At 37.7% G+C, this 21,809-nt stretch overlaps 1 protein-coding gene across 1 annotated transcript in view; it reads right to left on the reverse strand.

The window, feature by feature from the left end:
• Positions 1-21,809, reverse strand: part of SUCLG2 (succinate-CoA ligase GDP-forming beta subunit) — a 105,377-nt gene that overhangs the window by 76,129 nt on the left and 7,439 nt on the right. The window contains exon 2 of the mRNA XM_021409364.1: positions 9,056-9,197. Coding sequence (XP_021265039.1) covers positions 9,056-9,197 — 142 coding nt within the window. The remainder of the gene's footprint in view (positions 1-9,055; positions 9,198-21,809) is intronic.

Raw genomic sequence — 21,809 nt, forward strand, 5'->3', positions numbered from 1 at the left:
ACATGAAGTTAGATAGCATCTCCCGACTGAATTCAGCAGAGTTACAAAGACACATTACATTTTCATGAGTGTGTTTAAACATTTTACTTTTCTTAAACTGCAAATATTTGAAGAAATGTAGATAAACATATTTTAAATTCACAGCACTTTCTCAAATACGAGGTAGCAGATTAAAGGAATGTCAGGTCATCTTCAGCTTCAAAAAACTGACCTACCATCTTAGGAAGAGATTATCTGCACAAAAAATATCACAGCCTCTTATGGTCATACTTCTCAATTGCTGGATGTATTCAGAATATCAGATTGTAAATTGCTCCCATCTCCAAAGATGAAAAAAGCTCTTGCAAGTCATACTAACCTTTGCAAAATACCAGTTAAGCTTACTCCATAGGCCAGAGGAGGCTGGGGAGTGAAGAAAGGGGAAGGAGATCCTGGTCCAGAGCTCTCCGTGCTTATCGTGAGCTCTTTGAGCATTGCACAGCTTGCAAGGTCAGCTGTGACAGAGATTTCTGGCTTGGTTCAAAACCACGTATTCGTACAGCAAACATACAGGTTAATATCCTCATACATCAATCACAGCCCTTCCTAAAACAGCACCCATTCCATAAGGACTAACAGTATAACGTATTTAGCAGAAACAACTCACTTAAAAGATGCTACTTCAACTTTCGTACTGAATTTGGTTATCTAACAAGCGTACCTTCCTGCTACATTCTGTCACCTATGGGAAGCTGGTGGAGAGCAGGGAAATGACAAAGGCATCCATGTAGGGCAATAACACAACAGTCACCTGTAACACTCAGCACAAGAAATAGTAAAAAAAAAAAATATGGAGCAACAGTTCAGAGTTCATTTAAAGAAAAGCATCTGAGCAAGAGCTGTTTTTTCAGCACAATGTTAACTATTGATTTGAAAGAATTTATAACTACTGAGTCTTCACTTTTTGTGAGGTTCCCCAGTTTAACTCTCACTACATTTGGCCCACTTCCTTCTGCTCTTTATTACGTTCCTCTTCTGAGCTCCGATTACAAAAGGAAGGGTCTCTGCAAGTACCCATGATAACAGTTAACGATGAGACAATATCAGAGCTACTGTCATCTTTGCCCCCTTGCAGATGAAACCGCAGCCTCAAATAAAATCAGTTTCAAGTGTAAAAATGTCCACAGTTTGGAGGAAGGAATAAATAAGCTATTTCACCCAAGCAACTACTACCAAACTGCTGACCATACGAAAAAGCTTTGCCACTAAGGACCTAGGAGATGCTATAAAAAAGGATTAATTGTAAACCATTCTCGTCTCTAGACAGTCGTCATTTTACTCTTAAATTTTATACTAATTCAACGTAATTTTACTACTTGTATTCCCATTAGAAAAGCTTAAAATAAAAATGAAACATTTTACAGACAGAGGCATCAATTATATATTTTGCATTCTCAAACATGGGATTAAATACCATCACACAGCCATCAATCTGAGGAGCTCTGTCATCTCATTTCCAGTTTCTAACCAATAAACACTACTGCAAAATTAATACTTAAAACACGTCTCCTGCCGAGAGTTTGTACCACGTAAACAGAAGAATTGCAATTCCTCTGATCAAGGTCACCCCAAAGATCGCAACACAACGCAGCCGTAGTAATGAGCCCCAGAGAGGGCAACCTGCAAACTGCCAGCTGAGAAGCAGATCTTTCCATCACAAGTTTAACCAATAGTATTGGCAGTATTTGTTATCAGAATGTGCTGTGCTATAATTAATATCAACATGGATATTTATTTAAAAAATTAATCAGGCTTCATAGGAAGCGAGAGAATTCTCAAGAAAGTAAAAGTCACATATGGCTTCTGGACAATATTACTTAAGCTGTATACTTTGTTAAAACACAAATGACAACTAAATGATCATTAAGCTAAGCTGGCATTTCTTTCAGTACATCACATATACTGAAAGATTTGTATTCCTTTCTACCTTGAAACGCACTCAGCAATGCAGTCAGTGATGGCAGAATCCTAAAAAAAAAAAAAAAACCAAACCCAAAAATCCAGCACAGCTCATTCATCTTCCATCAGAAGCAGACATTCCCAGAAGGGGATACACCGTGGTATTTGGATAAAAGCATCCGCTATAAACACAGGTGGATTTGAAAAATGGCTATTTGGTGTCACAGATGGATTTTTACAACAGTGCTTTATAAATTAAAAACAACACAAATGCTTTATCACATTTCCAAAGCAAGCCAGAGAAGCAAGGAGCAACAAGATTTGATTTCAGTAATCAGCCCCAAACATTTTAAATCAGATGGGCATCTAGAGAGCATAGAAGGAGTGATTCCTCTCCTTTACAGAGCTGCAGAGAAAGAAAAATGTTGTTTAGTTTTTCCTATCTTATACGTAAAGCACATCTAATGGTTCTGATTTTATGCATAAAAAAATGAGAATTTCATGCAGCTGCTTCCCAATTACACATCTGGTTATTGTTTTGCAGCTGCAAAACTACCTTGAAGAACTGTAAAATACGGTGTGACTAGCCTCGAATAAACACCAGCACTCATATTGTACCTCCCTTGTGGCACGCTGCACTTTTTATCACCTTTTAAAATTCCTGTATCAAGAGCTATGGCTTCTGTCATCTCCTTCTTCTATAAACAAAAATCCACTAATATATTTAACTCAACAGAAATTTGTAAGTGATTGCTTTCTCTGGCATGCTTTAAATATGAAATTCAGTACCCCATTTCTAGAGCTTTTTTTCTTTTGTGTTCTTACTTCCAAGTAGCTATTCTGGTAATTTGATCAAAAATCCAACACAGGGAACAATAAGTCAGAACAACATTACTGTCAAACATCTGAAATGAGATTTTGATTTGTTAGCCCCCAAGCCATTACTCATATTACTATAAATCTATTAAATATGAAGACATTTGATGACAAAGAATAGTTGTAAAATAGCCAACTACTGTAAGCAGTCTCCAGCTTGCACTTGCTGACTTACATTCAGCATGTAATTTTCTAACAAAAGGAGCAGGTAAGACAAACAAAACACATTCGTTTTTCCTAGCCATGCACTGGAAATTAACTATTTCAGTAAGTCCCCACCAGACTCAGGTTTCCTTGAAGAATTTCCATCTCTAAAATATTAAAAAATGCTGAAATTTATAATTTAACTTGGTTCTGAAAAGCTCAACTTGAAACACTGCAACACACAGTGGCTAAGCTTGGACAACATTCTTTCACTTATTTTGCTTCAAAAAGAATAAAACCCCAAATTGCAGTTAGGAAAGCCGAAATTGCTTTGTCAGTGTTTCTGGCACGCAGGACACAACACGTGTGGCTGTTACCAACAAGTGCACGTGCTGTTGGACAGCTGCCCCTCTCCACACAGGTGCTTGGGGCTTCTGTGCAAAAACACTGCTGAGCTGCAGAGGAACCAGGCATCCATGAAGCCAAGTGAGGGAGCACTTGCAGGGCTTACCGAGGATATTACACCGCTTAAACGTTGCAGGGCTTAAAGCTTTGCCCCTTCTTAGCAGACACTGTGAAATAGTTTCATCGCACAGAACTCAGCAGGAGGGGAAGCAAGGAGGACAAGCGGGAATTACAACATTCATAAACAAACCAGCCACACACAGGAAGGAGACAGCAGTGGTATTTTAGGGCTCATGTCCTGGAGAAGGGTCCTCTGATTCTCCCTGATTTCCTCATCCAGCAGACAGCGTAAGTGAATTGGATCACTGACAAAGTGGTCATTACAAACCCCACACATGCATTAGTTTGTTATTTGCACCATTTTCAGACATGAGTGAGATTTTTAATATTGTTGGCTCAACTAAACTTGGAAAAAGTATTCTGACAAAAATCAAACCCTTTCAACGTGAACCAATAGAGAGAGAAATATTATTAGAAGTGCTGGTGATCATTACTTTATTTGTGATCGCATGCAGAAACATTCATTTCCCAACTGCCTGTCAAATAAATGGTGGTTTAAGCAAAGCACTTTGGGAAAAAATGAATAGTGAGCGTGCTCAAATACACAGAGCCTTTCTGCAGAATGCAACTGTTGCATTAATTTGTTGTAAGCGAGATACAATATGTCAGACTTCAGCACAACAAAAAGCAAAGAGCCAGTTCTCAGTCTGAAGTCACAAGGCGAGATGGCAATAGGAAGAGACAAGAGACAAAATGGGTACAATGAGGAAAAGGCTCTACAAAAAAGAATAGGAAAAAAGAAAGGGGACACAACAAAACCACAGACCACAGCAAATTCTGTGGAGCTTTCAAACAGACGAAATACATGAACTACATCCAAGAGGCATCTATGAAGAGAAGACTGGGAGTAACAGGGTAAAAGCAGGTATTTCCTAATGCAAATTCACAGCAAAATGCAGGTATCCTCTAGTATTGATTTCACCACTAGGCAAAATTCATTAACTGGAAGCTAATCCATTAACTGGATCACTATATGCGGGAGATGTGTTTGTTCTCAGCAATGGTGAATGAGGTCCAGAATAAACTCAACCACCACCGGCTTTCTATTAAATAGAAGACGTTGCTTTCTAAACGCTTACCCCTTTGAGGATAGAATCATATTAGTCAATAACGTAAAGAATCATCTTCCCTGAAAGGATAGTTCTAGAAAGACATAACTTAGGTACGAAGAACTTTAATAAAGAGAGAACATAAGAGGACTTTAGGAGAGCAGTTCCTTAACAGCAAGCAAAGTTGCTGCACACAGCTCCATGGAACAGCATGTTTCAGCGACGTGTGATTGTTCATCAGATGCAAAGAAGAATGATCCAAGAGTCTTTAAAAAATAACTGGTTAAAATCATTAAGTACGTTGCAGCTTTTGGAGAAATGAAATGTTATGCACAGGTGAAAGATTATTACTACACAGTGAACCACACAATAACATAAAAGCATAGGTTAATTGTAGGATTAGGGCTTCTATAGAAAAAAGAAAACTACCAACCTAAGGACTAATCTTTGATTCTTTCTAAACATACACTGCTTGCAAGTGGTTTTCTGACCAGTACTGGAGATGAACTTTGAAGTAAGGGATCTAAAACAGCATCTACAGATTTAGACCTCATCTAAAACCAGGCATAAGACAATAGAAATACAATATGCAGAGACTACACATTCTTATATTTTTCTTTAGGAAAAAAAAAAAGAAAAAGAGTGAACAAAGGCCTTGCACTCAATTCAATTGCATTTCTCTGTGATAGAGTGTGAACACTGCACCTGACTGATTCCTAAATGTAATGAAACACTCTAAGTGGCAACAGGCAGCACTCTATTGCTTTTGTTAAAAATCAGGAAAAGAAATGCCAGAAGCATGCCAAGCTTCTACCATCCATTTAGGATACTCAGCATTTTCAGCCCCCTCTGTAAGTTCTCTACTGATTCAAAGAGCCAATTGACAGTACATAGTAACACCCTCCAGCATAATTATACTCCCTTTCAGCTTTGTCCACCTACTGGTTTAAAATGATGGTTTCCCTTAATAACTTCACCATCAGACAGAACATAAAGCACAGTGCAAGAGCTGAAGTAGACTTAAGTACCCCTGGTGGGGAGGAGAAAATGATGGCTCCTAAATGATGCACAGCGCATCTGCCCAATGCAAGCAATGAAAATGCTCACATCCTAATATGTATGTATGCACAGATAAGGATTTTTTTTTTTTTTGCACATATTGGTACTGTGTTATGTACAAAAGAAAGGAAACTCCTTCCCCAGATAAATGAGCTCTGAATGTACAACTGCATTTAGTGAGAATCAGATCTGAAGAATTGAGAGTTAGTACAGCACCAGCTAGATTGCCTTACATTTCAAACGAATGCTCAGCTACCAAATACTTTGCTTTGTTTTCCATTAACTAGAGGTACTTGAACTGTAAGAACCTGTTTACAGGTTGTGTTTCTTCAGATGGCAGATCAAGCAATACCTTACTGATCCAGCAAAATGGCACAACACTTTTCTCCCACTCTTGAAAACTCTGGAAATTCAGCGTGAAACATGAAGCCATTTGTAACTGCATTTCCTGATATTCTACAAATACTGCCTTCTTCACCAGACTTACAGCTGAAAATTGCTTAGCACGTAAAAGGCAATTAATTCCTTGGAGTCTAATTCCATATTCCTTACTGTACTCAACTTCTTTTGAAGTCAATATTAGTGATGTCATTTTAATTTTCTTCACATCTGCCATTCTTATCTTAGAAAAAAAAATCCTTTAATTCCATTAAAAATTCCTTGTAGACTGCCTTTTGGACCGTTGGTAAGTTTTGAAAATATTTCTGAGAAAATTAATATTCAGTGTATTCAGTATACACATTAATAAAACAGAGCAATAGAGGAAGTGAGCAAGCTATAATAAAACTGCTGATACCAGGTAAAAGTAAAGCTTTTCAAGAACACATGCATTAACACCTTCCTGACAAGTGAAGACAGCAGCAAAAATGGCCTAGTCCCATCCCTTTCCATTTCCATCAACAGGAAATCCAACAACAAGAAAACAGTCACTACAGGCACTGCAGCAATACAACATGCTCAGTCTTCTCTTTTTAAGAAAATCGTATATTTCCTTATTTTTCAGCTTTACGCTTTGTCAAATCAGGAATTTCTGTCCCTTTACTTGCTCCCCTCTACCACATACGGAGATCCAAGCAAATAACATAATGCTGTAAGATTATCTAGGGAAAATTCAAGGAAATATGCCTCCAGAAAGAATCTTTTTTCACAAGAAAAATACATTTAGAGTATGAATATCTTTTAAGTATGCTGGCAAGTACCCCTTATTTGCAGAAGTGAAAATGAAGGACAGCTGCACCGTGGCAAATGATACCTAAAAGACCAAACTTTTGAGCAGGCCTTGGCAAGGGTGCTGGCCTTTCCTTTTACCATCTACTACTGCAGAATGTTTGTCTATCAAGAACATCCCAAGGCCACTTCCATCCCTTATTTTATTTTGGAATATTTTGAGCCTGCAGTAGGCAAAAGGTGTTTGGTTTGCTCCAAAGTTTTTACAGAGCAGCTGCATTTTGAGAAGACAACAGCTCACATCACATCGTGCAGATAAGCCTGAGTGATAGAGATACTACTTATCAGATTTATCTCCTTTGTGATACATCAGGCAAAATCTTGGTACAACGACAACAGAAACAGAACGTGTTCTTGATTCTTAGATTTCAAATACATGTTAGAAATACGACAGTGCAGTACCAGAATGATTACAAGGATGTTTAATTATTTAGTGGAACAATAGAGCGTGCCAATCATTTCAACATGAAATACTCTAAACCACAATTGTTTAACACACAGTAATGTAGACTGCTTGAATACAATTCTATAAAATGAAGAAAGGTACTGCTGACTGATAATTTTTAAGGCATTCACAAGCCATCCCAGTTAAAATGCATGCAATTGACTTGAGTTTGATTAACAAATCTTTTTTTTTGTTTTTATATTTTTTGATTATTTGAAATTCAACAGGTTCTTTTAATAGACCAAAGTGATTTGCAAAGCAACCAAGCAACAGAAGGTTATTTAAAATAAATCTGGCATCATAGAACAGAAAAGGTCTACTGCCTTTAATGGAGCAATTTATTTCTGCAAATAGTTATAGGGATCTAGAATAGTTATAGTTATTGGATAGGCTAATCCATTTATGAGCTCAATCATGGAGAAAAGAGTTTAAGCACTGAAAGATTTGTGGAAAAAAGTTGCCACAGCTTCATAGGGCATTTTCTGGTTTTCTCAGATGTCCATACACAAAGAAACCCTCAAATTTTATGAGCTTTGCTTTGTGCCAGCATTTTTTCAGTTTGCACTGACAAATGACCGTAACAGTAGCATTTAATGCTTTTGCTTCAAATATATTTTCAAATATTTGAGTTGACATAAGAAGGCTTTGATTACTGAAAAATATATCACCTTCATGACATTATAAAGATTTATCAAGCCATTATGCTAATCCTATTCAGCTACTTGAGGACTGATGAGATCTTTGAGATCAGTAAATTGTGTTATTTACTTTCCAGTGTGTAAAACTGAAATACATTTAACCGAGTGGCTTGTGCATTAAGTAAAACATTAAAAAACTTCCTGTTATTGGACAATTAGACTACAATAATATTTGTCATCCAGCATGTTGATTATGGCATATTCATTTTAACAAAAGTTAAATCAAAGTCAAAAACTACAGAAAACAATACTATTAACTTCAGAAAAGTAAGAAACTTTTTTACATCCAGAATTTGGTGAAAAACATATTTGAACATATGTAATACCTGTCATATCCAAAGGAAATAAGTTTCTTTCTGACTCACATTCTCATCTTAATTACACTAAATGAGGATGTTGTCTCCAGAGCCACGATCTTCCCTTCGGGCCACTATCAAATCCTTTCGTGATGGTATGTAACTCAACTCATCTTTCCTCTTTTCCTCGCATGGAATAATATATCGGTGGACAAACATGTTTGTAATTCTCTCACATATTTTATACCTTTAAAGAATGATAGAATAGTTGAGGCTAAAAGGCTCCTCTGGTGATTGTTTTGTCCATCCCGTCTGGCTCAAAACGAGGTCTGCTACAGCAAGTTGCCCAGGACTGCATCCAACTCAGTTCTGAGAATCTTCACAAATGGAGAGTTCAAAACCTTTTTCTTCTTTTACTTTTTAATAGAGCAGATGTTTGTTTGAAAACAACTTCCATAACTACCATAAGTTTGTTTACTTCAGTCCCTTAAATTTTATCAAGTATACAACATGTATTCATGAGGGTATTCGCCATTCTAAATTGGCAAAATGACTTAGATAGTAGCAATTAAAGACTCCATGCTATATGTTGCCTACCCTTAAGAAATAAACTTCAGAGAAAATATTGCTGTTAAGCACTGCTGATCATAAACAAAATAAATATTTATGGTTCAGATAATATATCAAACCTTTTCAATAAACATCAATTTGAAGATTGTGTACAACTTATTAGAAAGCAATTTATTTTCCAGATTGCTATCTGGTGAAGCAGATTACTCCCATTATCAGTCAACTTACTTAGTCTCCGAGCAGCCTCCAGGGCATCATCTGCAGAATCAGCCACAAAGAATCTCTGAACTGTAACCCCATGGTCTGCCATCAGCTTTTTGCTTTGGTATTCCTGCAGATTCAGCCATCGTCTAGGGGTTAATTGAACAGCCTAGAAAAATGAGAGGGGAAAATAACATAATGCTCATTAACAACAGCTCATCAGACAGTCAGCTGAGCTCTTCAGCCCCGTGGTTATCTCAAGCCAGCAGCTAAACAACACTTCTTCAGAGAAAATATGTTATTGATTCACTTTTCTTAATGTTTATGTCTCTAACATACTCTGAAAGCTACATAAGATATTAAGCTATACAAGGTTCCCTGGGTGATCTTGGCTAGCTAAGATGTCTTAAATTTAGTATTATCAACAAAGATTGGCAAACTTCATTTGAACTACTTGTGTTTTTATGTTAGCCTGTGCTGTCTTAAAAGACCCTAAATTATCTTTAAAAAAAAATCATTGTTTCATATTAAATATCTTTACTTACACTAAATGTTACATAATTTCTCCCAGTAAAATTACTTCTACTTATTTTGTGCCTTTATTGCAGCATATCTAGGAAGATAAAAAGCCATGGAATTAGTGTCATAATGTAGGAAACAGAATACTGATATTTTCAGTGGTTTGTTACCTATGCTCCGTTGGTCAGAAGTTTATATTTATCACGAATACAAAGACGTGACAAAGTTATACATGCGCACAGACATCATGTTTGCTTGTCTTGGAGGTAAAAACATTTCATATTGATACTTCAAAAGTCAAAGGTTCCTCACTGAAGGATATACAGAAAGGACTCTTTCTCCACACAAGATGAGTTGTTACAGATAAAAACAAGAATTAAGGAGCTATTAACATTGCGTTGTTCCTACAGTTCTGTAACACATTTGTTGGTTTCAAGTCAGTAACAAGCACAATAAAGACTTTAGCCCCAGCTCTGAAAAAACATTTGAGGTAAATGAAGCTTGAAGTTTTTCGGTTTTAATCACAAGAAACTTTAACTGACTTTTTTTTTCCCCTGAAGGTGTTGAAAACACAGTTCTGAAAATACATTTTATTGACAATAACATGAATTCCACAAAGAGTTCACGTTTGCGTAGACCTAATGCAACTAAGACAGTTTCAGGCATCCCTACGGACCAGTCAAGCCCTTCTACTACAACACAAAGGAATAACATCATCAACTAGAAAAACTGAGAAATAGAGAAGTTATTCTGAAAAGTTATCCTGTTATTCTGACTGCTGGCAACGGTACGAGCACAACTTATGCCTGAGAAAGATGCTGTTCCCACATGGAGAGACGAAGTGCTGTCCTCCTGGCAGAGAGCCCACAGCCAGCTCTTGGTTCTTCCTGAAGCTCCGGAGCACAGTATGCAAGCTAGTACTGCATATTCAGAAACATCAGACAAAGAGGACTATTTACTATACTAATACTTTCATCTCTAACAGCATGATAAAAAATATTATCCTAATGTAACTTTATACTGAAAACAAAAACCTCCATGCTAAAGTTGTTCAATAATGCATACCCTTTATCAGAACACTAGAATTTTAAATGTTGCACTGTATCAAAAGCAAACCTCTGCCTGCTCCTACTTGCTTTGAAGAAAAACACAAAAGACCGATGCATAAAGGAAATACAAAACCTATCTTTTGCTGTATATAATCACTTTTTTTTTGTAAAACTGACTCCCACTCAGCTTAAACAGCTACAAAAAGCCCAGAATTACACATTTTAAGTTCTTTTTAAATGCAACCTGGTTAATAAATTTTAGAAGAATACAATGGTATATTGTCAGTATGTTCTATGGCTATATCTAATTCTAGCTATCACACCAGCACCTGAGCATGTTCTATTTTTCCATGTTACTCGGAGACAATGTGTTATTATGTTATGCAGTGCCTTCAAATTACAATTTAAACTTACTTCCGTAATTGTTGACTTTTCGTTTGTTTTCCCTATTGTAAGATCTCTGTTAGACTCTCACAGCTATTACCTCATGATAATTTCCACAAGGGGATTAACACTAGGAGCCAAACGGGGACCTGAAAGTCAGCTCTAACCTCACATTAAAACAGGTCAGAGAATTTCAACCAAAAGTTGATGCCACAATCCCACAATTTGCCAGTAGTGAGAGCAAAATTCATTCAAAAGAATTAGAAAAGCAGACAAAGAACAAAGTAACAAAGAAAATCTGGCCAAAGAAACTTTGGCGCAGAAAAGAGACGCCTACAAACATAAGGTTAGAAAGCACACAACTTTCTTTCTCTTTCTGTGTTACATGACTCTTAGGGAGACCAACTTCTGAAGGCCAAGCAAAGACTTTCAGCCAAGACTTTTGACAAAAGACAGACTCCTGGCTGCGAGGGACAGACTCAATAAAGCAAGTTAGCACAGCCTACCATTGCATAGCAAAGTACAAGATACTGAGGAAACCAACACAAAGTCTGTATTAGAAGCTTTGAAGAGCAAGGAACATGAAAAAAAATTCTTTAAAGATCTTGCAGTATACGCACCATATGTCTTGAGAAGCGCAGGCAAAATAAAGAGATGAAACAAAGCAAAAGCCTTGAATCTGAAGACGACTGCTCTTTCAAGACTATCTTGAAAATACACAACAGCTGTAAACATGTGTTTTAGGCTTGTGGCACAGAAAAAAAGTGACCACAAGATGTTAGAAATGTGAGTAAACATGATTCCCCAAACCAATTCCCAGTACAAAGACGTTCTGGTCGCAATAAAAGTCTGAAAGATTTAAAAGGGACAGCAATGAAAAGAATCAGTACAAAACTCTTGAAAAATCCTTGCCAGATGAGGTTCCCGACCCCCTCAAATACATTTACAACAAGCAATATAAGAATGTGAGATGGCCTTAAAATAGTCTAAGTTTCTTGAGCACCATAAATTTCCAGGCATCCTACATAGACATACATACCCAAGTCTGCCAGTGCTAACGCACAAAGGTACAGCCTTCAGACAACCAACACAAGAGTCTGCAGCTCTGCTCAAGCAGTTTAAGACACCCCTACATTTTATCTGCTTCTTTATGGCAAGGTTGCACTGGAAAACAAGGAGTACAAACTTCATCACGGGCGCTGTTTCACTCCAGCTTGTGGAGAAAACACTGCAAAGAGTGAGCGGCTTTTGCTCAAACTTAAGTCCCCAAAGAACATCTCATATTTCACCTTTGCAAGAAGATGGGCAAGAAGTTGAAAACCCTCTACCGGTGACATTTTGCTGTTATCCTTGTACATTTTTTTTCCTAACAACAAATCAAATTTAAAAACACATTTTAATAAACTTGTACATTCTTATTACTGTAAATATACCTCAACTTTTTTTTTTTCCCCTCTCAAGCTCTGAACAGCCCAAAGAGGGGAAGCAGGTCCAAAAATGCATCTTTCTAACCCCCCTCCCTTTCTTTTTTAAATGATATTTTACTTCTTAGCAGGTTAGCTACAATTTCTATAGAAAAGGAGCACTTAAAATCATTCCGGAGAGCATACATGAAAGAACTGAAAATCTAGATAGTATGTTTTCACAGATTGGAACAAAGAAATTCAAACTAAATGTTTTAGTCCTTTAAAAGCAAATTCTTACTAGAAGGACAAAAGTATTCACAACTTGACTGAAAACTTCCAATAGATCTTATATTACTACAATTTTTTTAAAAAAAGCTTTTATATGAGCTTTTTATGTTTTGTGTGCACAGTATAGGTGGAGAACAACTCTTGTTGGAGAATCATGTAAGCCAGGTAAGTTGAAAGGGTGTTCTTCAGTTTAAATCACAAACAGAAACAAAAATAAATGAGTTCATGAAAGTAAGAAAAACATCACTACTAGATACATCCACGATTTTATAGAGATTATAATTTCAAATAATTATAATATTTTTAAAGAGGAATTAAACTCTTCCTGGTAGGATATTTTTTAAGATTACATTTCTAATATAAGAGTCTATCACAGAGATTAATAAACTTAAATACGGCCCTTTTACAACTGATAACATTTTTTTTTTAGAGCCCGACAACAGCATCTAAACTCCAGAACTGAAATAAGTGGAAGCAAAGGTCTCAACTGAGAAGTGAAACAAAGTAAAACGAAGACAGAATTATTTCATCAAGTACAAGTTTCACGTTGGATTTTTTCCTGCTGGCTAGAATTATTTGGCACTTTTCACAAGCACCAAGAATGTTTGGGGTTCCCTTCCAGTCTCACTTCCCTTCTTCACTTTACAAGAGTTTTGCTACCAGTCAGACTCCAAAATATGGAGCAAATATGCACAGACAGACGAGGCTTTCCGAAAAGCGCTGTTACTAGTAGTTGACTATTTTGTTCTCAACAAGCCTTATGTTCCGTTACTTTACGCACATAGAAACCATGTGTCTGGTCCAATTACATATGTACACAGTTACTATAATCAGTGACACAGGCATATAAAGAAGTTAAACATCTTTTCATGACCATCTTAGCAAAGGAACGTGTTTTAAAGCGTAATGGTTTATTGACTGCTGCTACCAAAAAAATTGATTGTTCACATAACCTGCATAACCTCTTATTTTTCCACTGTTTTGTTTGGTTTATTCTATATAAAATGCTATGAGTAGCATACAAATAATGTATTCGGAGAGCAGCCAGATTAGATTCTTCCACTACTCAGTTTGCCATTTCTTCAGCTAGCAACAAAAACAAAAAAAAAAAAAAAAAAAAGAGGCTAAATTCTATAGATAGTTAACCTGGAGTGGAACTATGAGCACATTTTACAGCAGAAATCAGTTTCAACACATGAAAAAAAAGATTTAGTAAATGTTACAAAGGGAAAATTTTGTCCTTATACATATGCACCATTAACTACTCTGACGCACAACATCTTTCAGATGACCCAGGAGATATCTCTGGAGTGCTTGCTTTTTATGTGTGTGTTCTTTTTTTAAAAAACACGAGAAACTACCTTAATGTATTCACAAAAAGTTGTCAAGTTGCTTGCTAACGACTTCAGCAAAATTGCTCAGGAATAACGTTCCACGTAACCACAAATAAGAAGAGCATCAGCAGTGCAAGCTTCATCGAACTAGACTCCAGTATTTCTTCCTTTTAGGAATCAGCACACCAAGGTGCCAGCTCAGCCTGTTTTTTTTCATTGGAAAGCCACCTCTAGGAGGGACTATTAAGCACCATGTATTCTCCTTAAACATGGGTGAAGTGCTCAACTCTCCTTCTGAGCAAGTATTCAAAGAAACTAGAAAAGAAGGACTGAGAGGTCAGTCTGGCAAGTAACAACACTGATAGCTACTATGAATTTTCTGTCTTAAGAAAATTTGTTGCAATAAGTGTTGTACTACTTCAGGCCTAATTCCACATGGAAATACACTGGCTACAAATGTACATTACGTACCTTCCCACTCTGAGTTGAGTAATCACATTTAGACAATTTCTCTAAAAAAAACAGCAACCTTGAAGATACAGTTTCCCTTAGCAAATCTTTTCAGGTGGAACCCTGTACTTTCAGAAAATGCCATGAGCAATCAGCACTATTAAAAAAAACAACAACAAAATCACCACTCAGCAAATTTCAGGGGTAACTGAACACCCCTTGACACAGCTATAAAATCGGAACAGCTTCACTGTTTACACGAACTTAGCTTAATGGATTTCATTGCATCAATGTTAAACGCAAGACACTTTAGCGATAGCCAACATTCCCTTCCCATCCATAGTAGGAAACCAGCATTAAGTATGTGAAACAAACATGGACCACTTAAAAGCACCTGAAAGTAAAGCTGGTCAAATAAATGCATACTAATTTTCCCCTCTGCTGCTCCACTGAAGTGACATAGCATAATAGATCCTCTATTACAGCATAAAGTGGCTCTACCAAAACAAAGTCTCTGGATGAATGCAAATTATATGAGAAATGTAGATAGCACCAAGTTTCATAAATACAGACTACCCTGTAATGGCTACACCACAAGGAAGCCACGTGGGGAGAAAAACTGGGTTCTCTACGGGGAAATCTTTCAGATGCATCCTGTCTCAAAACCAAAAAGCAAGTGTGCATAACTTATGTTATATAAAATAAAAGCATCTAGCCAAAAATCCATTTGCTTACCCATCACATTCTACAGCATTCCAGTTTATTCGATTTGTGTAATACAATTCCAAGCGCATATGAAAGAAACAGATACACCATGATGACAGTAATGAAACAGCATACCATTCATCAATATAAGAAATAAACTTTTATTGTATTTATTGACATACAGCCGCTGTAATTGACAAAGTTGTAGCAGAAGTTTGTAACAGAAAGGAGCATCAAAATACAACTAAGTGGCAGGCTTCCTTATAAAACAGTTCAGAGAACAATACATTTTATTATGTTACGTACTTGAATGATGCCATGTAAGGTACTAAAAACAAACTAGAATACTTATCTTAGTTTGCTGGCAGCATGATGTTACAAAGCGAGTATTAGTAGAGTTAGTCTGACTGGAAACAAAAATTTAGGAAAAGTGCAGTACATTGAACAGAAAGTTTATCACAAATGTAAGTCATGAAATGCAAACGTATGGAAATTAAAACAAATAATTAAGGTACAAAAGAAAGTAGAAAGACTCCCAGTAAGAACAACAGGCTCTAAGGTCTGCCATGTTAAGTCAAACCACACATCCTCTTCTCCATAAAGATAACTAATGCCGTGCACCTACGTTATGTAAAAGAAGATGGAGAATGTCCTTCCGAGGTAACATCACATAGAAAATGAGAACTGATTCATGATAGCCTAAGACAGGGGCAGGCCCCCAGACTTAAGAGTCACAGAGGAAAGTATTTTCCACCAGCACCTCAAAGTGTTGACTTTGGACTGGATACAACACAGCAGAGAGTTTGCTTCGGTATTAGCAGAGCCCAGCTTCACCCAGCACTGGGTGTTTTCAGCAACATCTCAATCCATGCTTCTGTGATATATTTTACAGAATCCTATGAGCCTTAGAGTTGGAAAGGACCCTCCAAGGTCATCCAGTCCAACTCCCCTACAATTAACAGAGACATGCACAGCTAAACCAGGTTGCCCAGGGCTTGATCCAGCCTTGCCTTGAAAGACTCCAGGGATGAGGCATCAACCACATCTCCAGGCAACCTGTTCCAGTGCCTCACCACCCTCACTGTAAAACACTATGTTAATTAACTAGGTTGTGGAATTAGTTTTATCCTTTTATCCTTTCCCTGACAACAACAAATTTTCCACACTTTTTTCTACAGCAGTTAGGAATTGTTTATTCCTCGTTAAAATTTGTGTCAAAACACTGTAAATCATCTTAATATCAAGTAGTGTTGCTTCAGCTTAAAATCTTTCGGTTCCAAATTCACTGCTCAGAATGCACCACACAAAGCACCCTGGCACAGTAAAATGAAGTACGTCTCATAAGAAGAGAAGGGGGAAAGAGTTTACGCTTCCAAGTTCTTTAAGGCTACGGTATTTTGATCAATAAACTGCAGGAGCAATTTACTTTTTTACACCACTGATCTGAGCACTCACTTTTCAGAATGAGTGAGATCTGTAGCTGCAGCTGTTGAGGTTTATGTAACACAACTTGCAATAAAAAAAACCCATGAAATATGCCACCGAGCTGCTGTTTACTGAAGCCAGGCAGCAGGTTGTGGTGGGCAGCTCTAACTACCCCTAACAACATTAGGGGTAGTTAACATTAAATAAACAAGCAACTCTACTTGTATGCACAACAAAAAAAAAAAAGGAGAAAAACTGGTTGTTTAGTTAAAAGAGCAGCATCAAATGTTAAAGTTATCGTTAGGATTTTTGCTGATAAACTGTTTAGAAAAGTGAGAGTCAAACAGTTGAGGGCATGGCCAAGAGTTTCAAATTATTTAAGTACACAAAGTTAAAGTTCCCAAGCAGCAGAACAGGCAACAGTTTCTGCTTAGAAGTTCACACTACTGAAAAATCGAGCTGCTACCTTGAGTGTATAAATCTTGACAGCAAAGCCTGAGGTCAAATCCCGTTTTGGAAAATCTTTGCCCAGCATTGCCTTAATATTGTTTTTCAATTACCCAAATGAGTTTATTCAAAACTGAGCATTCTGTAGTCTCTGCAAACACTAATCCACCCTTAAGTCACGCTTACGCAGAAGGAGAAGTGCATCAGCTCAATCCAGAGGCAGTTTAGTGACATTTAGAGAGCAGCACTCTTCAGCAATCAAACAATTGCTCCGTGTACTCCTGCCATCTGAGAAAGCTGGTCCTGCCTTCAGTCCTGCCTCACACCCTTCTGCAGTTCTCCAGCCACACCTGACATTGGTTTAGACTTCACCACCGCTCTCCCATATAATGCTGACATCCCCTCACGCATTTTATTGCACCGGTGTCAACAGCATATAAGAGCATCGCATTCCTTAGAATGGAAAAGCCAAGGTGCTTGGTGCCACAAGGCTGCAGTTTCCCTGTTTAAAACAGGTTTTTTTAAAAATGTATGCAATTATAGGAGGTGTTTGTATCAAGATTTTAATCCTAGTTCATGCGACAGAACAAGTGGTTAGTTAAATCTTTCCCTGAAGACTTCCACAAAGTTCGTGGAAAAGCCAATTTCTCTTGTCAAGTTGCAAGGTTCTTTCAATAGGAGCCACTGCAAAGGAGAGATAGGAAGGCAGAAATCACAGTGCATCCCAGCAGGAAACATCAGGACAATTACAAACAGGAAAAAACATTAGCGAGCTAGTAATGTGCCAATTTCAGAAACAGAAACTGTTTTAAATGAAAAGCTAGAGAAGACATATTTAGCCATCTCATCCATTTCAGTAAAGAGAACCTACCTTCTCTTCCATTGCCAGGCAACAGTGATTATTCTAACGCAATGTAATAAGGCAAGGATATAAACTACAGATTACCTACCTGTAGATAACAGAGCATACAAGAAACTAATAGATGCCAAGTGGCTCCACTTTCCTACTGAGAAACAGGCAGTCAGCAATTACTAACAGAATGAGAATTTGCTTGTTTAATGATTATGCTAAGTTACTGAAGCCTTATCAGACAGGTATACAGGCAGTACTGATGAGTTCCATAAAGCCCTAGAAAGTATGGCTGAATTATTTCAAAACAAACTAGAACAAAACATAACTGCACACTACATAAAGGAATAATAAAAACCTGGCAGTGAGGGAATTGGCAGGATCAGCTCTGAATAAGATGCAAGTGTTCAGACCTGCACAGGCCTACAAACCTTCTGCTGCAGCAGAAAGCTTCCCATCTATGTATGGCTTTACCAAAGAAATAAGCCTGCTGGATTTGACCCCAAAGTAAAATCAGACTGCCTCACTCTCTCACTGATTTCCTCACTGCAATGGGCGAGCCTTCCCAAAACTCACTCATCAGCTGAACTGTCAACTCAGCAAGGCAATCTCATTTGAAAATACGTATACATGCGTCTCTGTTAAAGCTCTTTTAAATTTAAAGATAAGGGGAAACTGGACATTTTATTCACTACCCACTGCCTCAAAGTTAGTGAATTGATAAATATGTAAGATGTCCATGAGGATTTACTTCTTCCACCTGTAAACCAGTATTTCCTGCCATTAAAAATATATTTAACTTTAACAATATATTGATTACTTTCTGTTTGGAAAAACCACAGTGACCCTTCAATATCCCTCCTAAATTTTGATTCAGCCTTCCCTTTCCTCTCTCCATGTTGGTACCAATTGGTTGGAAGCTGGAACATCAGGAGTGTCTGGTTTATCTCAAGGCTTTCTTTGCTCTATTTGTCTCTTTCATTGAAGCCCACCTTCTAAACCCTTACCCAGCAGATCCAACCCAGAACAGTGCTCTAACAAATGCTACAATCAGAGGAGGACTCCAGAAGACAGCAGTGAACTAGCTCACATTATTCTCCATTTTGAAACAGATTAACAAAATCAGATAGATTGGATTAAAAAAGGAAAAGTCCCTGGATAGCTCCTGTTCCATTGTACTTCAGTCATAGCAAGGCACATGTGAAGAAACACAAGTCTTTGTGTAAGTTCTAGAGGCATGTCAGTTGTGCCTTGAATATCTCAGAGCATTGCAGATAAAATGGTAAGGGTTAAACTTTGCCAGTTTCTAAGTAAATGCACTCTGGGTAGAAGTGGGGCTGGAAAAAACTAAACAGTTATTTTAACAAAACCATAAAGCTGCCCTTAATAGCTCTCCTGAATGTTCCTGATAGCTCGCTGCTGTAAGAAACATTTTTAGTTCAAGAGTTCCTGAACATTTCTCTCTATAGCTCTCTGCCCTACGTTCTTTTGCTTTTACCTTGTCTGCCTTCCTGTCCCTTTATAATCAGTCTGATTGCAAACTGATTGTTCCCAAGCTTAGCCTCTGCTCTCCCCTAGAGATGACGCACTGTGGTGCGGTGTTCCTACACTGCACACGTCACTTGGGCCATTAGCTCAAGAAAGAAAAAGGATAAAAAGAACACTACACAATTCTGTTCCAGAGTGTCTTTAAGTCATGTTCATAAATGCAGCTTTCTGATTTACCCTTCTGTTTACATCTCAGGCGAAGAAGCAGAGACAAGAATGAACTCAAAGCGAGTCCTTCGCTCGTTGCAGATTTAAAGCCTCCAGTAATGATTACACTTTACAGACTTTTTTGCAGCTTGCTTACACACAGGGATTTTGACAGCTATTCTGTAAACACACTCTCCCACCCACTAAGCCCTATTGTAAAGTACAAGGAACAAGCACAGGGTCAGACTTGAGCTCTTTCTGTCAGCCTTATTCTCCTTATCTCGAAAACCAGCATCTGAGCCCACCTCCTTGTGCACTGCAAGGCTGATTTTAGCAGCTGCCACCTGGACAATCTTCATGCATCCATGTGGACACGTTCTTCTGAGGACTGCAGATCTCAGGAGTACAAGAGGTGATGGCAGGAAGAACAGCCCCTCACCAGGAAGGTCCTGACCTCACAGCTCCCTTTCCCACACCTTGCTACCCATTGCTCTGCACTCAGTTCCATTCGGCAGCCACGGGATCATCCCAAATTAAGGAGTGCATGGCCAAATCCTTCACAGCCCTGCACCACAACGCAGGGGAGTGGCAAGGCCTCTATTTACATACAAACACCAAAATAGAAGTTGCTGCAAATTAAGTGCCAGCACATTTTAGACACTGACAAGTTCTCTGATGCACTCTGCTTAGCATTTAAAGGCTGACCGGGCAGAGCTGAACCTGCTGAAATCACACAGAAGTTGAGCTGAGCAGTGAATCATTGAGTTCTGAAAACACAGCCTAACTACAGCGGGCTCCCATTCTACAAGATTACACAGAAACCTTCCGGCTTGAACAACATGCTTAAGGCCTCCTAAGAAGTAGGATGGCAATAAAACAAAGCTGCCTGCCTGAACACAGAGCTCTCAGTCCCCTGCCCTGGCTAGGCAGCACGCCCTCAGCTAACTTCAGAAACCATTTGGAAAAAAATATATATATCTTGCATTCTTTAAACCTCACAAAATAAAACAATATTAAAAATACTTATTGTACGTCCACACAAGCTTTGCACTTCTGGAATCAGTTTTCAGAGCCTTTGCTTGGACAAAATGAAGAAGAATACAAATTCATGGATTCAATTTCTCCTTTTCTCAATGTGTTAGCTATCAATAGTTCTCTTTTGCATTAGTAATTAATTTTAGTCAAATTATGCCCATTTTGTTTATTTGAAACTTCAAAGCTTTGGGAAAAAGCATACTTCCCTGACCTAAAAAAATAGAGGCTTTGAAGTATCTGATGAAAATAAACTTACCACGGTGTACAACTGAGTCATCAGTCACAGAAAATACTGTGATACATTACCTGCCTTTGTAAATGAAGGAAGACTGCTGGTGATATGCATTACTTAGCCAAAAAGGGAACTGTGCTACCTTCTTCACATAAATCAGAAATAGTCATTTAATTTAAATTTAGTATTTCTGCTCTCACCTTACAAAGTGTTTAAGCTTCCTCATTTTCACAAGATTTAAATCATATTTTTATGCAACTATGAAGAAGTGTCCTACACATTAAATGCAGCCAGGAAAAAAATAACTCAAATTATTTTTACCACCAACCATGAAATATAAAGAGTAGGAATATAAAGAGCCCACTACGAATTTTTTCCTACAGCTCACCCTAATTAAGCTTCCTGAATTATTAGGAACCTCAAAGCATGGTCAGTGGGTTGATCAGGAATGTTTCTGAACTCCCAGCTAAAGTAATCATACCTATCAAAGAAGTTCCTTGCACCTGCCATGCCCTGGAAAACTATTTTCTCAAGCATTAGAAATCACTGATATTTTAAGAAAAACACCAATTAAATGTCAATTTAGACATTATGAGCTCTATTTCTCATCATACAGAAGCAAATACGAAACATAATCATAGTTTTTGTTCCAGTTCTTCAGTACTTGCAGTGAAATCATGATAATTTCCACGCTACCTAATTATGTCATCACAAAGATTACGGCTTTGAGCACTAAGCAGCATAACACTCCAAAGCAATAAACATGCAAATGTCCACAGCAGTAGAGAAATATAGAGAAGTATCTACAGTAACAGTCTTACCGCATGCATAAGTCATAAGTGGCTTACCAAACAAGTACATTGTATGGAATGGACTGCAACCTTTTCTGTCCCAGAAACACCACAAAACTGACTGATACACAGCTTTTGTTTCAAATCACCTTTTATTGTTAAAAACACTTG

The sequence above is a fragment of the Numida meleagris genome, chromosome 11, assembly GCF_002078875.1.
Source record: "Numida meleagris isolate 19003 breed g44 Domestic line chromosome 11, NumMel1.0, whole genome shotgun sequence".
In the NCBI taxonomy this organism is placed as follows: domain Eukaryota; kingdom Metazoa; phylum Chordata; class Aves; order Galliformes; family Numididae; genus Numida; species Numida meleagris.